Here is an 18988-nt window from a genome sequence, read left to right on the forward strand (position 1 = left end):
TCTTCTTTTTGAGCAAAGGATGAGGAAAAGGCATTTACAAGCTGGTTCTGGGCAGATGCTTTATCTACTGGGAACTGTATTGTGCTATTATTAAGGCCTGATTCCCTTATCAGAACAGAATGGCTACATCCTGCTACAGGATCTAGCTCATGATGTTTTAATACTGCTTAATAACATTTTACAATAAATATTGTAACAGACATTTTGCAAACTATTATAATATCAAATAGCAACAGAGAAACACATTTGTCTTGCACAGTGAAGTATGCACAGATAGCATCCTGTGACATCTGTCATTCTGATTATCAAAGAGCAATTAGGATGGATCAATATTGATAATGTGTCTGTAGGTATATCTGTACAGACAGGTAAGATAGTACTATGTTGGTTCTTGTGCCACTTCAAATGCACTTTTGCATGTTCATGCTATTTTGATCCCAAGAGACTCTAGAAAAGCAAACTTGTTTAGACTCTAACAAAGGTAGATGCATTCTTGATACCTGATGGGGTAATAACTAGATATCCTCATTGTTTGTTCTTCTGTCCTGCTTCATGAGAATGAAAGGTACTTTTATTGTACCACTAGAAAGAGATGCAGTGGTGCTGAGAGCTGTTAAGTTAGAAACTGCAGAGCAATGCTGGGAACTCAGGAGCGTTCAGCGCGAGGGAAGGCTCACAAGTGGGGCTGACAAAAGAGTTGAAGTTTACTACTTTCCACAGTTAAATCCAAATCTGCATCAACTACAGGTGCTTCCATGACCTAGTAGATAAATGTTCAAATCATACCTTTGGGCCTTCTTCCATAATGCTCAACACATTGTGCAAATGTCTGCAAAACCACTTCCTCGCTTTGCTTAAAATGTCTTTTTCTGTAATGTATCTTCTTCTGTAATGTCTCTTCATGCCTCCACTCTGGTTAGAAAACAAAACAGAACAAAACAAAATGTTTCATAGGCTTTGTATGACCCAGCTTCCACTGCTGTTCTTTCATGGTGATGCCTTTGTGCAACTAAATTCCCCTAAATTGTCAATTGTATCTGTTACATGCAGTAAGATAGACAAAACAGATGATACTTATTCAGACCATCAATTAAGATAGGTGAGAAAAAGGCTAACTGAAGGATACACGTATCATATTTCTTTTTACAGAAGCAGCAACACTGTGGGCTCTAAGAAAGTCTGAACACTAGTTTCCAATAATGTTATTTCTTCCATGTCTCCATTAATTAGAAACAAACGAACAAAACGATGTAGTTTTTGAAAAGGGAGTGACCAAGAAATTACAATATGTGACAATAATATGGAATGCCACTCTTCTTAGAAAATATTTGCCCAAATACTGCAATCCTCAACAAAGATTGTTTCAAGGGATGGTACCAGTTGTATTTATTACTTGTTCATAATTACTGATGCTAATAAACTTATGTTCTAGTTCAAGAGAAAAAGCAACCTTTGTCTGATCAGTGAAACCAAAAATCTCCACTTAATAATTACCACCAGGTCATTCCTGCAGTCTGAATGTGATGAGGAAGACACATATCTTTGTTTTCCTTTGCTTCACTGAAAGCAAATTGAAGGATTTACAGTGAGATTTATCCAGTTTACTGTATCTACATATTGTCTCATCTTTCTAATTCCTCCTCCCACATCAGGGTGCTCCAGGCAGCTGCACAGACAAAGAACGGATGAAAAGGGAGGATGGAAATCTTTACTGTAGAAAAACTAAATCCTTCCTAATCAATAAAAGTTTGTGTAGGGAGGAACAGTTCAGAGCAGTAAAAAGATCCTTAAATACTGCTGCTGTTCCTACAACAACAAATTACCTCCTGAGTTTTGGTGGTGTTTGCAATCATTAGATGTTTAGAACAATAAACTGAACCACACCAACCTTATCAAAGCCAAAGGGGCTGAGTGTAGCTGGAACATGGCTAGTTCTGGACACTATGCAGGGATCTCCAGCAAAAAAACATGGTGGTAGTTATGTCAAACAATCAGGATCTTAGTGCTGTATCACCTACCTGCAAATCAGCAAAGGCATTTATCTCTTAGATGCTTGTAAATCAGAGGGTTAATGAATGCTAAAATCTCCACGTCCAGCTGTGTGCTTCAAGTAGGAAATGAACACCTAATGCACTTTTTATATTCAAACCAGTGCCAACCAATAATTGTTGGAAATTATGAGGCTCAAGTGTCATATTTGGGACTGTGCTCACACATTTTTGTATTGCCTTTAAAGATATTTTACAGGAAAAAAATGCATTGGAGATGGAAAATAGGACACTTTGAACTATACACATCATCCCTGCTGCTGGCAGCCTGTGGGATTATGGATTCGGTCTGTCTAATTTTTCTGATTGTGTTTGATAATTGATCCCTTAGTTTTCATCAGTGTAACTGCTTTTAAGAACATGTGCATCTCAAGGGTGGTTTATGAAACAGGATTAAAATCTTACATTTGGGATTGGGCATACACTGCAGAGTACTGTGTATAATACATGACATTTATAGTTTCCTTATAGTTACTGGGTACTGTGAAGGTTGAAACTCTAATTCTGAATCCCAAAGTGCTTTTCCTCTGTAGTTAAATATGTTCCATTTTCATAGAAATCATCTTTAGTAACACAGTCCCAGAGACTGAGCAAGTAAAGAATGCTAATATGATTCCACAAAGCACAATTTACTATCGGCTACATAAAAGGTATAGTAGAAATGCATTCACAATTCAAAGATGAAAAATGCATGTTTAGAGGGCAAACTGTATGTGAAACCAGCAGGAGTATTCTTGGATAATTATGTTAGTTGCCTTTCAGGATCAGCATTGAAACATTAATTATCAACATTCTGTCAGCTCATAAAGGGCAAAATATTTGAGAAAATAATTTCAGGATAATTTATCATTAAATGAGAATTATGATTTTCAGCAAGACACGTGGCTCACTGCTAATGTCTAATGACTGCAAACACCACCAAAATGCAGGAGGTAATTTGTTGTTGTAGGAACAGCAGCAGTATTTAAGGATCTTTTTACTGCCCTGAACTTAAGAAATACAGCAGAGACATTTTCTCCAGGCAGATAGTTGAAAGACTTGAAATTGAACAATTTGGTCATATTTTTTTTTTTCCAAAAGAATATAGATTAAAAAAAAGTATGTAGAGAATGCAAAATTAAATCAGCTTTAAAAACCGAATGTTATCTGCAGCTGGCACTGTTACAGCACTGAAGCTTTTTGTTAGAATTATAGGATCAGAAAATGACTCTGGTGAGGAATAAAATGAAAAGCCACAGGCTGTTTCCATTGACCACTGAGTAAAATGACAGGAGTAAGTGAACAAGTAATTTGTGTTTCTTAATATTCCCTTTTAATTCTCCATCATGTAAGAGCAGGGAATAAATTGGTTTCCGTGGAATGTGGCTTAAATATAGTCTTTCTCCTGAGTGCACATCATCTCAGATGGGAATGCGCATTGATTTCAGTGGGAGGTGTGCACCAGGGAAGATACCTACCACAGTAACTAACTGTACCAGATGCTATTTACAGCCTTATGATAGAACTGAATCTCATGCAGTGCTGGGCATGGAAACCCCCTTCCTGAGCCATCCCGACTCCTGGCAGCCTTCCTGAGCCAGACTGAAATAGCTCCTTGCAGATAAAGGTCTTGCCCAGCACCACTGAAAATACCTGACAGTGAGGGCTTCCAGGTCAGACCTTCAGATGCAATTTTACCTCTTTTTTTTTTTTTTTTTTTTTTTTTTTTGCATCTTATTTTCAATCTATTTTCTCATAAGAACAATTGGCAGATTGTTCTGCAAATTTTCTCTCCAGATTTTCTCTCCAGGCTGCATACAGCTGAATATTCTCCCCATTCTTAGAAGGACAAATTGCTGTTTAAAGTGCACAGATAGTACTTTCAGTTCATAACATGATGGGAAAAGGTGAAAGGCATATGCAGAAAGCAACAGTAACTACATAATCAGAGTCATGATTTATCTGAATGGAAAGCAAGTTTTCCAAAATGCATCTGTGAGATGAAAATACTAATTTAAGCAGTCAGTGTGCCCCCTGCACAGACATCAGAAAGAAACTAGAACCATAGCTCCCATTCTCACAAATGTTGCCTCTAGAAACAGGTAACTAATCCATTTTGATATGGGACTTTTTTCCTCTGTTCTCTCTCTAGAGCAGGGACTGGTGCTTGTGGTGTGAGAAGCTTTCTGATGTGAAGCCACCAGCCAAACATCTGAAAAATCCTGTTGTCAGAGCATCTGACAACTAGAACTACAGTACTGATAGCCAAACTACAGTTCATTTAGAACTGGAAATGACAGTAGGAAGTCTGGAAGATGTTACAGCACAACTCCATTAATGCAAATTACTCTACTTTGTTAAATCTGTCATAATTCTCTGCAGAACTTATGGTATGGATAGCTCTTAAGTCCCACTCAAAACCATTTAATCCTTCTTTATACACAACAAGAATGGCTGGATGAAGTACCACAGGCTGATTTGCAAATGGACTGCAGCAGTCTTGAAGAGTCTGTGGCTCAGTTTAGGTACTGGAGATGCTGGAAGCTGGTCTGAAATGCTTTACTGATCACAATGATGCCTTTCTAGTGTGCTGTAATTAAAAAAAATTCTGTCTGTGAGCTAGGCCTGTTCATACTGTGTCAGTATATCTGAGACACAAGCAAAGACACACTGTTGCTAGATGTTTAAATCTGATGTCACTGAGCAGTCACTTGCAGCCCAGCTTGCATATGAAGACATGCAGGTCATCTGTAACAATCTTATTACAGCCCTTATAAGGGGAAAATATAAACCTGCTAAATTTAAAATCTGGATATTGAAAGCTGTCTCAACTCAGAAGCGCAGTTTATATTAAAACAGAGAATTCACTTTCAGCAGATGGGAGAATCACATGTGAATCCACAAATAATGTCTCTGGGGTTCCTTAATTCAGTGGAACTTGAACTTAAAAAGAATTTTATAAAAGGCATTAATTCCAAACTCCTTTTGCTGTTTCTATTATTCTGTTTTCCTTATTTTTATGCATCTGTCCTCTAAGAGGCTGAAGAAATGTATGCAACTTTGTTATCATTGACTGTAATAGCAATTGGCTGGGGTGTGCAAATTGCCTAGACAGTCTTGGAATCAACTTCAAAGTAGAAAGGCTGAGCCCTGTAATTGGAATGTCAAAGCGTCACAGCATTTTCAAGACCCAATATGTGAGTGCTATTATGGTAATGTATGCTAGTGGACATCATTCTGCATATCCTGAATTTGTTTATATCAGAAGCACTTCTACAAATTTCAATCACATTAAAAAATTCCTTATTTTGGGCTTGTTAGTAAGGCACTATCAAATGAGACCTGAGGCTTTTATTTCACTGTTAATAGGAATAATTAAATAGGAACTTATATTTATCTATATTTTCAAAGCAACATTTAGTTCAATATGAAGTTTAGACTCCCTAGACATTTACATTTGTGTGTGCTGAAATTCTGTTTTGTGATCTGAAAATATGTTCTGTATCATCTTTTAGACTGCAGCCAGAGTGAGCACTACTGAGAAATCTTCTCTGTCTCCCTAAAATTTTCTGTTTAGGGGATTATCCAGAGCACTGTGAGTCACAGATCAAAGACATTACTTAAAAATATATAGAAAGCTAGCAGAAGTCTCAATGATAGGAAAAAAATGTACATGCAAATTATTATGATAGTGCTATAAAACAGCACCAAATCATATACAGATTTACAGCTAGAAATAAGATGTTCTAGTTATAGATAATTAGAGAGCAATTTTTCCTGTTGGACTGAATCAGTCTCTTGCATAAGCAACACCCTTAGATCCAGATGAAAGCAGAGACAGTGTGTTATCTTGACATGGTACTTTAATAGAATGCATAGTGAAGACTTTATTTTACATAAAGCATCTGGATGCTTTGTGTGGGCTTTGCCTGTCTGCAGAGAACACTGGACTTCAAAAAACTAAACCCTACCTTACCTACTGAAAGAATAAAGCTTCAGATAGTAGCCAGATTATTTTTTCTGCTTCCTGAGTCCACTGTTTTGCAACTGCAGACAATCACACAGTACCACTTATGTGACTAAGTTTTGCTTTTTTTTTGACACTGAAAAGATGGTATATTTCACTTGGTAACCTCCTGCAAAGTCCGCTTCAGAATGTCATTGTTACTATTTTTTAGTCTATATTTATTCTTTACTTGGCTTTACACCAGCTATTATCACTTAACATAAGCAATAATTTCCCCTTTCCCTCATCGTCTCTCCTCTTAGCCATCAAAACCTCTATCATCATAAGAAGAGGAATTCCACTATTTGACTATGTCAAAAAATCAGGAGAATGCTGAAAACTGAAAGCTTAAGTGCAAGATGGAAAAAGTGGAATTTATCCTCCAAGTACAAGATTTTAAGTTACGTTAAGAATGAGCCTGAATATCACATTAAATCCTGTGCTTTGTGTTAGATTTCTAGAAGAACTCAAGAGTGGTACAGATTCACCCGGTCTTCATTGTCAAAGAATGAATGGAGATTGAGAGAAGAGCTGTTTTCTGCAAATACCATTACAACCAGAATGGTGCCTTCTAGGCATAGAGCAGTTTGTTAAACTAGAGAGAGCTTTTTCCTGGGGGAAGTGTGAGATTAAGGGGTTGATTAATTACCCACTTAGGAAACTGGAACTGTCATAAATGACAAAAGACAAAGCCAAGAATAATTACTGCTTATAAATTTATCAGGATAACAAACAAGACAATTTATTTGATGCCTTATTTACAGGCAAGATCTTTATAGATTTACCATTCTGGACTTAACGCTGATATATATCTTTAAATAGGGAGCAAGGGTAGAAAATGGTTCCTAAAATAGCTAAGGATCATCATATAACCATAAAACTCACAGTTAACAAAGTACTGGAGACTGTCCTTAACTACCAATCACTTCTACTGCCTGAATGTCTATTTCTATTTAGGAATATGAAGTTGAATTAGAAAACTCAAATCAGGATTTTTTTTTTAAGGTTCAGTTTTAAAAACAGCTTTTCTTCACTGTGAAACTAGTGTGATCTGTACAAATGCAGCATAAAAGATGCAGAGCAACAAAGAATCTCATTTGAGTGTTGGGCAGGTACAAGCACTTTGTAACACATCAGACATGAAAGGAATCACTGTGTGCAATACTTCCGAGTATGATACCATAGAAACCAAAGGGCTTTGAGTGTTAAAGGAAGGAGTTAATATTGAATACTGTGAAACCAGAGTTTATAATCCAAGAGAAATCTCAGTGAGACCACAATGCACAAATGCCTGAAATAGAATAGACTGCTGCTAACATGCTTTTTGAAAGGTAAATAATGAAAAATAAAAGGTCAAAGCTTGAAGATAAGAACAAGAAAATAGAGAGTAAGGAACTCAAAGAGAATCTTTGATAACAAGGGGCTCTTAGATATGGAACAGGGGACAGCGATTCCAGAACCGCAGCAGGTGATCGTGCACAGTCCTTTTTATGATCTCTTCTTATCTCATTTTAAAATTGAGTCATACAGTAAGAGTGTGAATGACACAGTTCTGAAGTGGAAAGTCAAGTTGTTGCCCATAAATCAAACTAATGATTTAAAACTAAAAAAATAAAAAAACCAAACACAATATTAATGGCCTGGACAAAATAAATCCCAATATTATAGTTGTGCCAGTGCACTCACAGGTGACTGTTTAAACAGAGCCATTTCCAGTTACAGAAGATGAATTTAATATGCCCTAGAAGGAAATAAAAGAACAAGCAGACTGATCTCCGGTGTATTTTAGCAATAGGTGGCTTGGTTTTTGCTCATCATGTTGTGGTTTAAAGACTCATTCAAATTCAACAAAGCAATAAATACCAGTGCTGTCTTGGGATTTGGCTTCTTTTTTTATTCTGGCATTCTTCTTTCCCACTGCTTTGACCAGAGGCTGGCATATCACATCCCCGTTCTACAAAACTCATCAGGCTGTTAGTCAGTTTTAGACACAGAATACTAACAGATTTCTGAAAAGCTGAGTCTGAACTTCCAGCGTTTTTCCATACTTACTCCTTCTAAGGCAAAAATAGCTGCATGCCTCGAAAGGCAATTTAAATATGACAGATGTAAAGAAAAAAATAGGCTGAAGTGAAAGACACTGAGCATCAGATTAGGAGAAGGGGCCTGCAGGTCTGATTGTCTTCACAATATGAATTCACACTTTCCTGACTCCTCGACTGTGCTGCTTTTTTTTCTGCAGAATTTATAGAGAATAAAGCTTGCCACTAAGCCTTCTACTTAGAGATCACTACGGTTTGGTTTCATTTATCATTTTGAAGGTATTTACATGTGCTTAGTGAATGCTGATCAGAGCATTCAAAGGTAGCAGAAAATACATGTAACATATTCAAGATGTGCATAAAACTGCACATACTTGCAAGTTGTGGTAGCCCATTAGAAAAGGAGGGAGAAATTTCATATGTTATGTACACATTATCTTTTGCATATGATTTTCTTCTCTCTTGATTGTGGAGTTGCTGAATGAGACTACAGACTTGAAGGGACTGCTCTGGTCTAGTGGCTTATCTCAGAATATAGGTGATCTTGATGCAGCACAGTAGACAGCTGAGCTGGCTCGCACTCACTATTTCAGGTTTAGTTGAAAAACAGACACAACTGTTACTCCCCATAAAGAATAAACTCACCCATCTCCTTTTTCTCCTAAGGATTATTCGGGAACAGAGGTACTTGATATTCCCCAAGATCCTGGCATTTAATCAGCTTTCAGTGTGCATCCCTGATGCTTTTCTGCCAAAGGTGTTCCCAAGGGCTGCCAGATTTCACAGCTGCCTACTGTGAAGCCAAGCCGTAAGGCCGATCAACCAGCCCAGAAGTCTGCCCTGAGATACAGAATATGCGAAAAAACAGCCCTGGGATTTCTAGTTGCCTTGTTGTCTGGCTGAGATACTGAAAGCTTTGGTGCCTGGTTTAAGGCAGTATTTCAGGACTCCAAGATTACCTCCTGTGCATCTGGGAGCTGCATTGCAGTTGAAACTTCTGTTTCCAGTGCCTTCTGGCTGAGCAGCAGAAAATTCAACAGCTCCAGAACTGCAAGGCTACTCTAGATCTTCAGACACTGATAGGAAAGCAGGCTCTTTGCTCTACTGCCAAGCGAAAGGAAGGAGAAATGAGAGGGATCCTCTGCTCATGTGTTACAACCTCAGAGACCTTCACTATGTCCAAACCAATGCAATGCACTCAAAGCTGTGCCAGGCAGGTTGATTCCATGCTGGTAATGTCAGGTGCCACTTTCCCCTTCCCTGAGTCTCCCCATTTTAAAGTGCACAATATCGCCTGCCTGTTAGGGAAACCAGGAACAAATACAGTGCAGCTGTTTGTATTGTATTTGGCTTCTAGCTGTATTTATATGGTAATTCCAGCATAAAACAATGAAAAATACCATTCCACAGATACGCCAAATTTAATCATCGTTAGGATTCTCAGTAATAGAATGCAGCAGCAGGCTAGATTAGGAATGAGTAATTAGATGTAAGATTTTTCTGCTCAGGTTAGTTATTTGCTATTGCATGCTGCTCCGGATTAGTTAAACCAAAAAGAAAAAGACCCCAAACACTGTGGTATCTGAGCCTCTAAATACATTTGAGACAACAGTAAATGGTGTAGTAAAAGGCCGGACTACTCAGTCATGCCTCCAGGTGACTACAAGTGAAAAACTACATGAATCATCTGGTTCTTTTCACATTAATATATATTTTTTTAATCTGGAATGTTTGAATGATCCCAGTTTATTTTTCTGCACTATGCAACTATTTCAGTTTCTACCAAGTTTTCTTTTGGATTGCTTTTAAGTTGCACAGACTGGTTCTCTTTTCATCTGTCTTTAACCTGTGCCTCTGGCTTACTTCTGCTTTGGCTCATCAACTATTAGGGGTCTTGAAAACCTTGATTTTTAGACTCAAAACAGCATTGGGAATGCACTTGTTCTAATAACACTTAATATACTTCAGTGAAAATGGGTTAGTTTGAGAACTTCTTTCAATTCTTGAGAAAGACCAGTGCTGACTTAAATTCTGAACATAACTTAATCATTAATGGTATTTTTAACAAGGATTATTTTAATTATTTGGCAACTAAAGGGAGTGGAAATAGGCCTAAAAATGCTCAGTCTGAATCCAAACCGATCAGCAATGACTTAAAATCATTTCCAGCTGAAGTATTGCAGCTGGGTGGGCTGAACTGCTGTTTGTTACTCAGTGCTGTCCACATTTGAGAAGCCCTATAACTGGAATGCTCTGCAGTCCTTTCCAGAGAAGTCACAGGCTGATGAAACACAGTGTCTCATTTAAGATAGCTCATCCCTGTTAAATATTTTAGAAGTGGCAGGGTAGCTGGATAGTTACCCTTACTTTTGCTGGAATGGCTCCTCTGTTACTAAATAACTGAAGTGATTATTCAAGGCTCAGCGATTTTCTGTTTCCAACCACAACAAATTCACAAGTATGAAAAAGGATGAACAACATCCTTAAGAGACACGGTGATCCATCAGACCTTGAATTAGCTCTGCTACAAACCTGCTGCGTATTCACAAGCAACTCGTCACTCCTACTGCCTCTGGACTGCAGATTGTCTGTGTGCTGCTATAGGTGTTCACAGAATAGAGATCTAATTGCTGCTCAATACAACCAGAATAACAATGACATAGTTCAGGGTTCCAGAGGCACAGGTTTGGTGTTATTAAAACTTTCTCCATGCATCTGGTGGTTTTTTTGTTTTGTTATTTAAAAGAAAACAACAAAAGAGATGATGACAATAAACCTCCTAAATTAGAATTAATAGAATTAAACAAGCTAATGGTTGTAGAGTACAATGAGCTTCTCAGTGGACTACAGTATGCTTGCATCAAGTCACAGCAGCAGGATTCTTGCTGATAATTACATTTCTGCACAGCATTTCTTACCAATTGTTCTAAAACTATTACTTGGTACAGTGCATTCTCCCATTTCTCCTTCTGCTGCTCCAAGCTTCCCTTAAAGTTTTCTTTGTATTTACCAGTTTAATAGGTATTTCACTTTTTTGTTGCTTTTCATCACAGGTGGCTAATGTTCCATTTGTTGTTGGCACACTGAGGGTACAGCGTGATCATTAAGTTAATAACCATTTTAACTATGCCAGTCTACACTGAAATCGAAGCAAACATGCTTGTGTTTCACCTCTCCACTCTATCTCATTATATGTAATAGCACAATAATCTTATTTCTATACAGTAATTATTTTCATGTTAATATCTTTTTGTGCATAGAGTAGTAATATTTTACTTGTTTCTTTGTCACTGGAAATTATCCCGGGGATTGTACAGCATGGAGTAATTCAATCCTGTCACTAGCTGTGACTAATCCTTGTTGCTTTCTCTTTTGCTTTATGAATTCTGGCTCATTACCAGTCTGAGCTTTGATTTCTGTATTAACAATATATGCTTTAAAAAAAATAGTTGACAGTGACATGTCTGTTTTAAATAAAATGAAACATTTCTCCTTTCTGTTATGAAAAGGTATGAGACTTGTGCATGAAACCGTACGGAACCATGCCTCAGAGCACTAAAGGTGTCATTCATCACCAGGGCAGAGCTAGAGCCTTACTTGAAGCCCAATAATGCTAACTTAGTCTTTTCCAAGAGATTTCATTATAGGAGCACAAAACATTTTATAAACAATGATCATCCTTCAGGATGGGCCAGTTATCTTCAATACTAGAGGAGAAATTCAGGCACAAACAGGTTGGTGATTTTTGAGAATCAAAACAATTAAGGTATATAGGGGGAATCCTGACCTGTGGCCTCTTTAGTGGCTTATATTTCCATAGTATCCCCGCACTTATGCTCTACTGTTTCAAAAACTCCAAGAAGTACTGCATTCTAATTGTGCATCTTCCCCTCAAAGCCTGTCTTAAAAATACATAGTCTTCAGCGAGAGCCAAAGTGCATGTCATACTGCAGTTCTGTTGAGTTTATGAGACCTATGGACTCTCTATAAGAGAGTAAGGTAAATGGGCAGCTATCAAAGGAGCTCATTTACTCTTAACTTTTAGGAATGGAACTTTAGGAAAGCTGAAAATCTGATGCAAAATCGTATGGTTCCTTAACAGCGTATAGATAAAGATATAGATGCATAAAGCATGGACTTTATCCTTCAGTTCCTTCTTGGAAGACCACGTGTATCCCTCTAGAATTGGCTCATAAAAATCTCTTCCAGAACCACAGTACCACCATGCTCTGCAACCTCACCTCCACATTTATTCTTGTTTCAACTGTCCTATTTGTTGTTTTTTGCCTCAAAGTTGCTTTAATTCAATTCTTCTTATTTTTCCTTCCAGTCTGAAATTTCTATGAGAATTTCTTTACAGTATGCTTATGGGACACGTACTGCTGTGGAGATAAACTGGAATACTCTGTATTGTTCTAGTTGCATCCCTAAGTTTGCAGACAGGTTGTGAACTGAGATCTTACAGTTTCTATATTTATTTCCCTCTACTTTTAAATCTGTGGCACCTTGCTTATAGTTTGGATTCTTTTGATACCACTACATAATTTTGGATACCTTTCAAGAACATTCTCTCTAGTTCAAACACACGTTGAGTAGGATGTGAAGGAGAATCTGTGACTGTACTGCAAGGGGTCAGACTAGACTTGTGCTTGTCACAATAATTCTAGCGTTGACTCTAGGCACAGATGGCATAAGGTTTCTCATGATTCCCCTCCTGAACTACTGAAATCACACTGTGATTTCAGTATATTACCAAAGGGTAATAGTGGGTCACTCAGAACTAGAGTTGTAGAGTGGAAATAAAGAAGCTCCTTTTTGTTATTTTTTTTCCCTTTTTTTTTCTGAGCTCTTGAGAATTAATTTTAAAACATATACGCATGCAATATATTTGTGGCTCAGTTTCTAGTTACCAATATTATTGGCTTTAATTCATAGTAGCTTCCTAACTCCTGCTTAATATAGTTTTGAGCAAACGAATTTTGCTACAAACAGTTAAAATAACTCCACAGCCCTGAAAAGCAACAAGAGGCAAAACTATGCTTAAAGGATCAATGTTTTATCGAACAGCAGTCAAAAGAACCTACATCTGTTGAGTATTGAATTGCAGTTCTGACCACCTGCTAGGTAGGTGGATTTTGAAAACACTCAGCAGCCTTACTCTTTACATGTGACTTTGCTTTGTCACTGACAGAGCTGTAACAAAACTTCTTAAACCATCCAGGCTACACCTCAGGTAAATATACGCCAACAAACACAATGATTTCCGATAAGAAAAACCATCTTCTAGAGGCAATAAATAGCCTTACCCTACCAACAAGTTCTGCAACATGAGTTTTTAAGAACTACTACTATCAAATGCCTGTTGCTGTAGGAGAGCAATAGTCACTTTTCCCCCTCTCAATATTCTGTTCTCTTAAAAAAATTAGTGATTTCTTACATTTTTGAATTTACCACCAATCCACTCGAGAAAAAAAAAAGATAAAGTTAAGCCCAAAGTGTTTATTTTTCTATCTTCTAGAATTGCATTGATTCGTTCCATGCTAGGAGAACAGGTCTTTGTAAACTAAGTTGATGCAGAGAGGTGTATTTTCTGACTATTTTATTAGGTGGGATTTTGTAGTTTTATTTCTACCCTGTGTTTCTGTTGGAAATTCTTCTTAGCTTAGTCTGTCATGAGGGACTTGGGAATTCATCTCATAATTAGTTGAGCAGTTTTTTTTTAATTCCAGATACTTTTTGGCTCCTGTATTCTGCATAATTATTTCATCCTCTCCTTTTTCTTTTTTAACCTTTTTTGTAGTGCTGGAACAGGCCTCCTTTCAGGAACACATCTGCCAAAATACACAAGCACTCTATGTGTTAGTCTTAGTCTCTCAAATCTTGTTTGAAATTAATCAGTGCTCTCTGGAGGAACACTCACCTCCTTGCAGGAATAAGCCCTACATCATTTCCAGTCACATCTTTAGCTATTCTCCAGTCTGTGCTGTACATCATGTTGACATAATGGAATGGCATAAAGTGTTTCAAGAATTGAAGATGGGAAACCTTCATCAGTTTTCAGGGCTTGCACTTGGGCTAAGACGGGACTCTTCATACTTGCAAGTAATTGCTCTGAATGAGCTTTGTAGCTAAGGCTATTCTTTCGAAGTTTGTAGTTATTCCCACTAAGGAACTAAAGCTGAAGTTAACACACTGGGTTAGGATTCTCTAGGGTTATTCTGACTAGAAATAAAGGTCACTTGGTTTAGGAATTCTTCAAAATGGTTACACTGAAAGTAATAAGCAAAACACTAAAGAAACCAGTGAACGTAGCACTCAACTAGAAGAGTCTCCACTAGTTTCATTAATTAATCCATAGCCAGATAACTCTGTGGTTAAATTTGCATTCCTAAAAAACCCTGTTAAGATAGTTTGACCAGCTTCATTTATTTTTTTTTTCCTCTTCTTTCACATGCAGATCAACTTGACATCATTTCAATGGCTGAAACAACAATGATGCCTGAGGAAATAGAGCTAGAGATGGCAAAGATCCAGAGACTTCGGGAAGTCTTAGTCAGAAGAGAATCAGAACTCAGGTTTATGTAAGTATCAATTCCTCTGGGAAACACTATGCAAAATTAATCAAAATAGGAAAGAATGCTACTTAGAAGACTCATATCTGCTTGACATTTTAAAAGGAAGATGGATAAAGAGCATCCCAGCTAGGTGAATGCTTGCAAAATGCCACTGGGAAATGATTTTTGTAGTTGCAAAGGAAATTGCCTTTTTTATTTGGCATGATTTGCAGACAATAAAAAAGGGATGTATTACTTACAAAAGGAAACCTTAGCAAAGTACTTGTCTACAGAGAATATTTTTATACCTGACTTCAATCCTTTGTGGAAAGGATGTTTGTCTGAAGGAAATATCAACAGGTAGGGGATCGGAGCTTCTAACGGCTGAACTAATTCAGGCTTTATTCCTCACTTCATTAGTGGTCTTAGTTCGTGACAAAGAGGGCACTCCATGTTCCAGACTAACAGCAGCCAAGGTTTGACATTTGTTAAATGAAAGCTATTAAGTTATAAACACAAAATACATTTCCATAGATCAAATTAAATAACGATATTCCATGAGAGATTTTTCAAAACTGTCATCAGGGTCAGGCATTGTAGCCCAAATTAATGTTAATGAATATCAACCCAGTTCTGATGGAGTCAGTGGGGTTTGTGTTTCTAAATCACTAAATTTAGGAGATGAGAACTTAATAGGAAGCATAGATTAGAAGCGAATGCCTTAAATGACAAGAACCTCAGTAAGTCTGATACCTGCTAAACAAGGTGCATTGGCATTAATGAAGCTACTTGTAGCCCGAGAAAAACTGACTTGTCTCTTCTTGTAAAATACAAATTTAAAAGTGGTACTTTAACTATTATTGCTGGAGGTTAATTTCAGTGTCTTGACTTACTTGTGCACTCAGAAGTTGGAAAGCTCACCATCAAGCAGCACAGACATCTATCTTGACTATTATTACAGAAGATCCTAACCCAGACCAGAGATCTTTGGCAGTAAAGACTAGTAACAGTTATTCTGTCCTTTAATTGGGCTGTAGTGGTATAAATAAGATAAACAATTTGTCACACCTATTCCTGGTACTCATTAAATAAGTACTTGATTATTGGCTTTTACATAAATATAATCTAGAAAAATCCACATAATCAAACCCTGTAATTCTCGTTAACATTTTCTATACCAAACAAAGCAATGGGACAAAGATAATCTGTCCCAGTGAATGAAAGCCATGGCAGACACCTGCTTGTCATAATTTTGCATGTCCTTCCCTTGCATTCTTTGTTCTTGAATCCAGTCTCTTTTCATTTCCCCTGTGCTCACACTCATCACACTCACCACTCTGTGTTGCCTGGTAGGTATCTGAGTAATGAACTGAATGCAGAGGAGTGTGGTTATTGAAAAGGGAACAAAACTGACATTCATTCTGAGCACAATGCTCTTTCTGTGTTAGATACATCCATATATCCAAACACACTGTGCCTAGAGCTGCCTAAGAGCACTCCCCAGTTGTCCGCTGTTTTGTACCTATTCAGCTAGACGAGTTACAGAAACTCTAACTCATAGACACACTGAAAAAGACTTTATATACAGCCAGGTATATTTCTTTCATTTATTTCCTGAAGCAGTGGATTGCTAGTGTTCCAACACTAGAAGTCTGTCCATTCATTATGATTTTAAGTATATTTAGGAATTGATTTCTCCTAACAAGACTAGATTCCCCTCTGAATGACCTGTATGAAATTGTGCTGACTTGACTTTGACAGCACCCCTGCCAAAAGTAGTGCTGCACCAGTGCTCACACCAAGAAGCCGAAGATCAGCTCTAACGAGAAACAGATCACTTTAGTTCTTACACCTACTTCAGCTTTCATCGTTTTACAACAAAAGAATAAAACATACTAACAGTAGTGGAGAAAACGTGCAGTATGTTGGCATTCCTGATTTTTCTCTCATGCTGTTAGCGAGCAATGGAATAGAAATCCTCTTGATCTAAGCTGGGTGGGTTTTAGTTCTTACAAAAGCACAAACAAAATGATGAACCAATTAATTCTATATCAGTTACACATCCAGCCACAGATTACATGTCCTTTTTCAAAAAATAATGATTCATTCTTCTCACTGTCACACTGAATTTCTTAGTTTTTGCATTCACATGTCACCAGATCCTAAAGCTAGAAAAAAAAGCATATTGTAGACTTACATCAAAGAAAAAGACAAAATAAAAGAAAGTAAGCTGGAGAGCTTATGTTCTGAATGTATCATCAGTACTAATGGCGCACTCAGCTTTACTTAAACCAGCAACCACCACAGCTCTTCACAGCATGGTCACTGTATTTTATAAGCGTTTGCATTCATGAATAAGAAACAGAACACTCCAAACCAAACTTGTTTTTGATGAAAATCAGTGCAAACTCTTCCCCTATTAGAGCTATGGATGTTTAATCCCTGGAAAGAACTTGTTCTAACTACTAATTGAAATTATTGCTTTCCTTGAAGAAGTACAAAGCAGACTGAGATGGAATAATAATAAAACTCACTATCACTGATCTTCTGAAGCAGCTCTGCAACAATATTTGTTAAGTTTCAACTGTTACATCAGTATTTTGCCTGAAGAACTGCAGTAACCATAAAGTAAAGGGCATGAAGCAGAGAACTGCTCCAGGTTAGCATAGCAGCCAGTACAAACGCAAAACAAACAGGTCTAAGAAGGCCTGGAGGGACAGAAGTCAGTTTGCATTTTCTCACTCTTCTAAACATGAATCAGCTGATATGCAAGATCACTGTTAATATAATATTCTTTCAGACAGTTCCTCAGCTATTATCTGTAAAGTATGTCTCTCAGGTTTTCTCAGCATCAAAAAACACGAACTCTTACGACAAAGTCATTAGCAAGATATACAAATAACTTTGCTTACATTGAAAGCCAAGACACTTAGGTCTTATCTTAGTTAAGTGTTTCTACAAGGAGGCTAGTATTAACTTTCCTGCACTAAATAAAGCAATGCCAATGACTAATGAAGTCTGTAGGATAACAAAAGGGATAAACAAAATATGTTGCTCATGTTGTTCCTAAATGTACGCTTCAGTATCTAATTAAAATCTTCACAGAATGGTTCATCATCACTAACAGCTTTAAAAGAGTCACCTTGTTGGGTGAAGGAAAGAATAGGATGGCAAAGAAATCAAAGCCAGATAATCAATCATCATTATTAACTCAAGCAAGACCTTGCAGATCCAAGGAAAGGAATCAGGCAGTGGAATTAAGTTTAGAAAAAAATAAAAATAAAAATGATTTAATGGTGTCAAGCTTAAAAGGCAGTGAGCAGTGTTCAAAAACCATACAACACTGTGTATGTGTTTCTTTCTATTATATATCCAAGCAGATTCTGTTTACACTTTTATCTTTCAGCCTATGTCTATCACACCATATCAGTAACTCAACACTTGGATTTTCAGTATTCAAAATTAAAGCGAAGAAAACACCCATTATATTTGAACAAATTTCACATACACTTCTGTGATCACATACTGATTTAAAATACCAAAGCTTGTTATTTTAGTTAATAAATTCCCCTCTTTTTGGTTCCAAGGCTTTGCAATAGTCTCACGGAATAAGCAACTTACTTTGTGTTCTACAGGATGTTAAAATTACTTACATCTTTGCTCCAAGTCAATAGCAGAAAGATTCCTCTCCCCAGGAAGAAAGTTTCCACCTTTTGAATGAGATTTAAGTGTCAGAAACAGTCACTCTCAGGAGACTAAAATCAGTCACCAGATAAGAGGCCTCACCTGTCAGCAGATTGATGCTCCTGGTTAAAGGGGAAAGGCACTAATCATCCCTTTAATAAGTAACACACTTTATTCTTCAATTACTTAGGGAGCCTTTTCCACTGTGGAACCACAGGAGGCAATGCCAACTGCCTGCAGTTTCTAGTGGTGAAACAAGCAATTTGACTGTACAGGGGAAAAGGAGCTGTGTGGCAGCTCAACCTCATGATACATAATGGCCACCCAGTCTGTGAGAACTTAACTGCGTGAAACAAAATAGCTGCCCAGTCTGTGGGACCTCAATCATGTGAGACAAAATGGTTGCCATGTCTGTGGGAGCTCAGCCACGCAAAACAAAATGGCTGCCCAGTCTGTGAGAACTCAACCGCGTGAGACAAAATGGCCGACCAGTCTGTGGGATCTCATTCACGCAGTACAAAATGGCCACCCCGTCTCTGATACCATTGCGCAGACCCTTGCCTTGATACCTGCCTTCCCCTTGCAGTGGTTTTCAGGTTTTTTTTTCCTTCTTTACAAGCTCCCTATGCTTCCTTTACTGTGTCCCTGTCTGTACGGCACAAAGGGCTTGGCTGC

At 37.6% G+C, this 18988-nt stretch overlaps 1 protein-coding gene and 1 long non-coding RNA gene across 2 annotated transcripts in view; one reads left to right on the forward strand and one right to left on the reverse strand.

Annotated features, from left to right (window-relative positions):
• BMERB1 (bMERB domain containing 1) overlaps positions 1-18988 on the forward strand; it is a 35611-nt gene that overhangs the window by 4544 nt on the left and 12079 nt on the right. Inside the window, exon 2 of the mRNA XM_015876832.2 lies at positions 14533-14656. Coding sequence (XP_015732318.2) covers positions 14533-14656 — 124 coding nt within the window. The remainder of the gene's footprint in view (positions 1-14532; positions 14657-18988) is intronic.
• Positions 513-18501, reverse strand: LOC107320691. The gene is made up of 3 exons (XR_001558349.2): positions 18416-18501; positions 18283-18339; positions 513-912 (listed from the first exon to the last, which is right to left on the reverse strand). It is a non-coding gene; the product is annotated as an uncharacterized LOC107320691 (long non-coding RNA).

The sequence above is a fragment of the Coturnix japonica genome, chromosome 14, assembly GCF_001577835.2.
Source record: "Coturnix japonica isolate 7356 chromosome 14, Coturnix japonica 2.1, whole genome shotgun sequence".
NCBI lineage: Eukaryota > Metazoa > Chordata > Aves > Galliformes > Phasianidae > Coturnix > Coturnix japonica.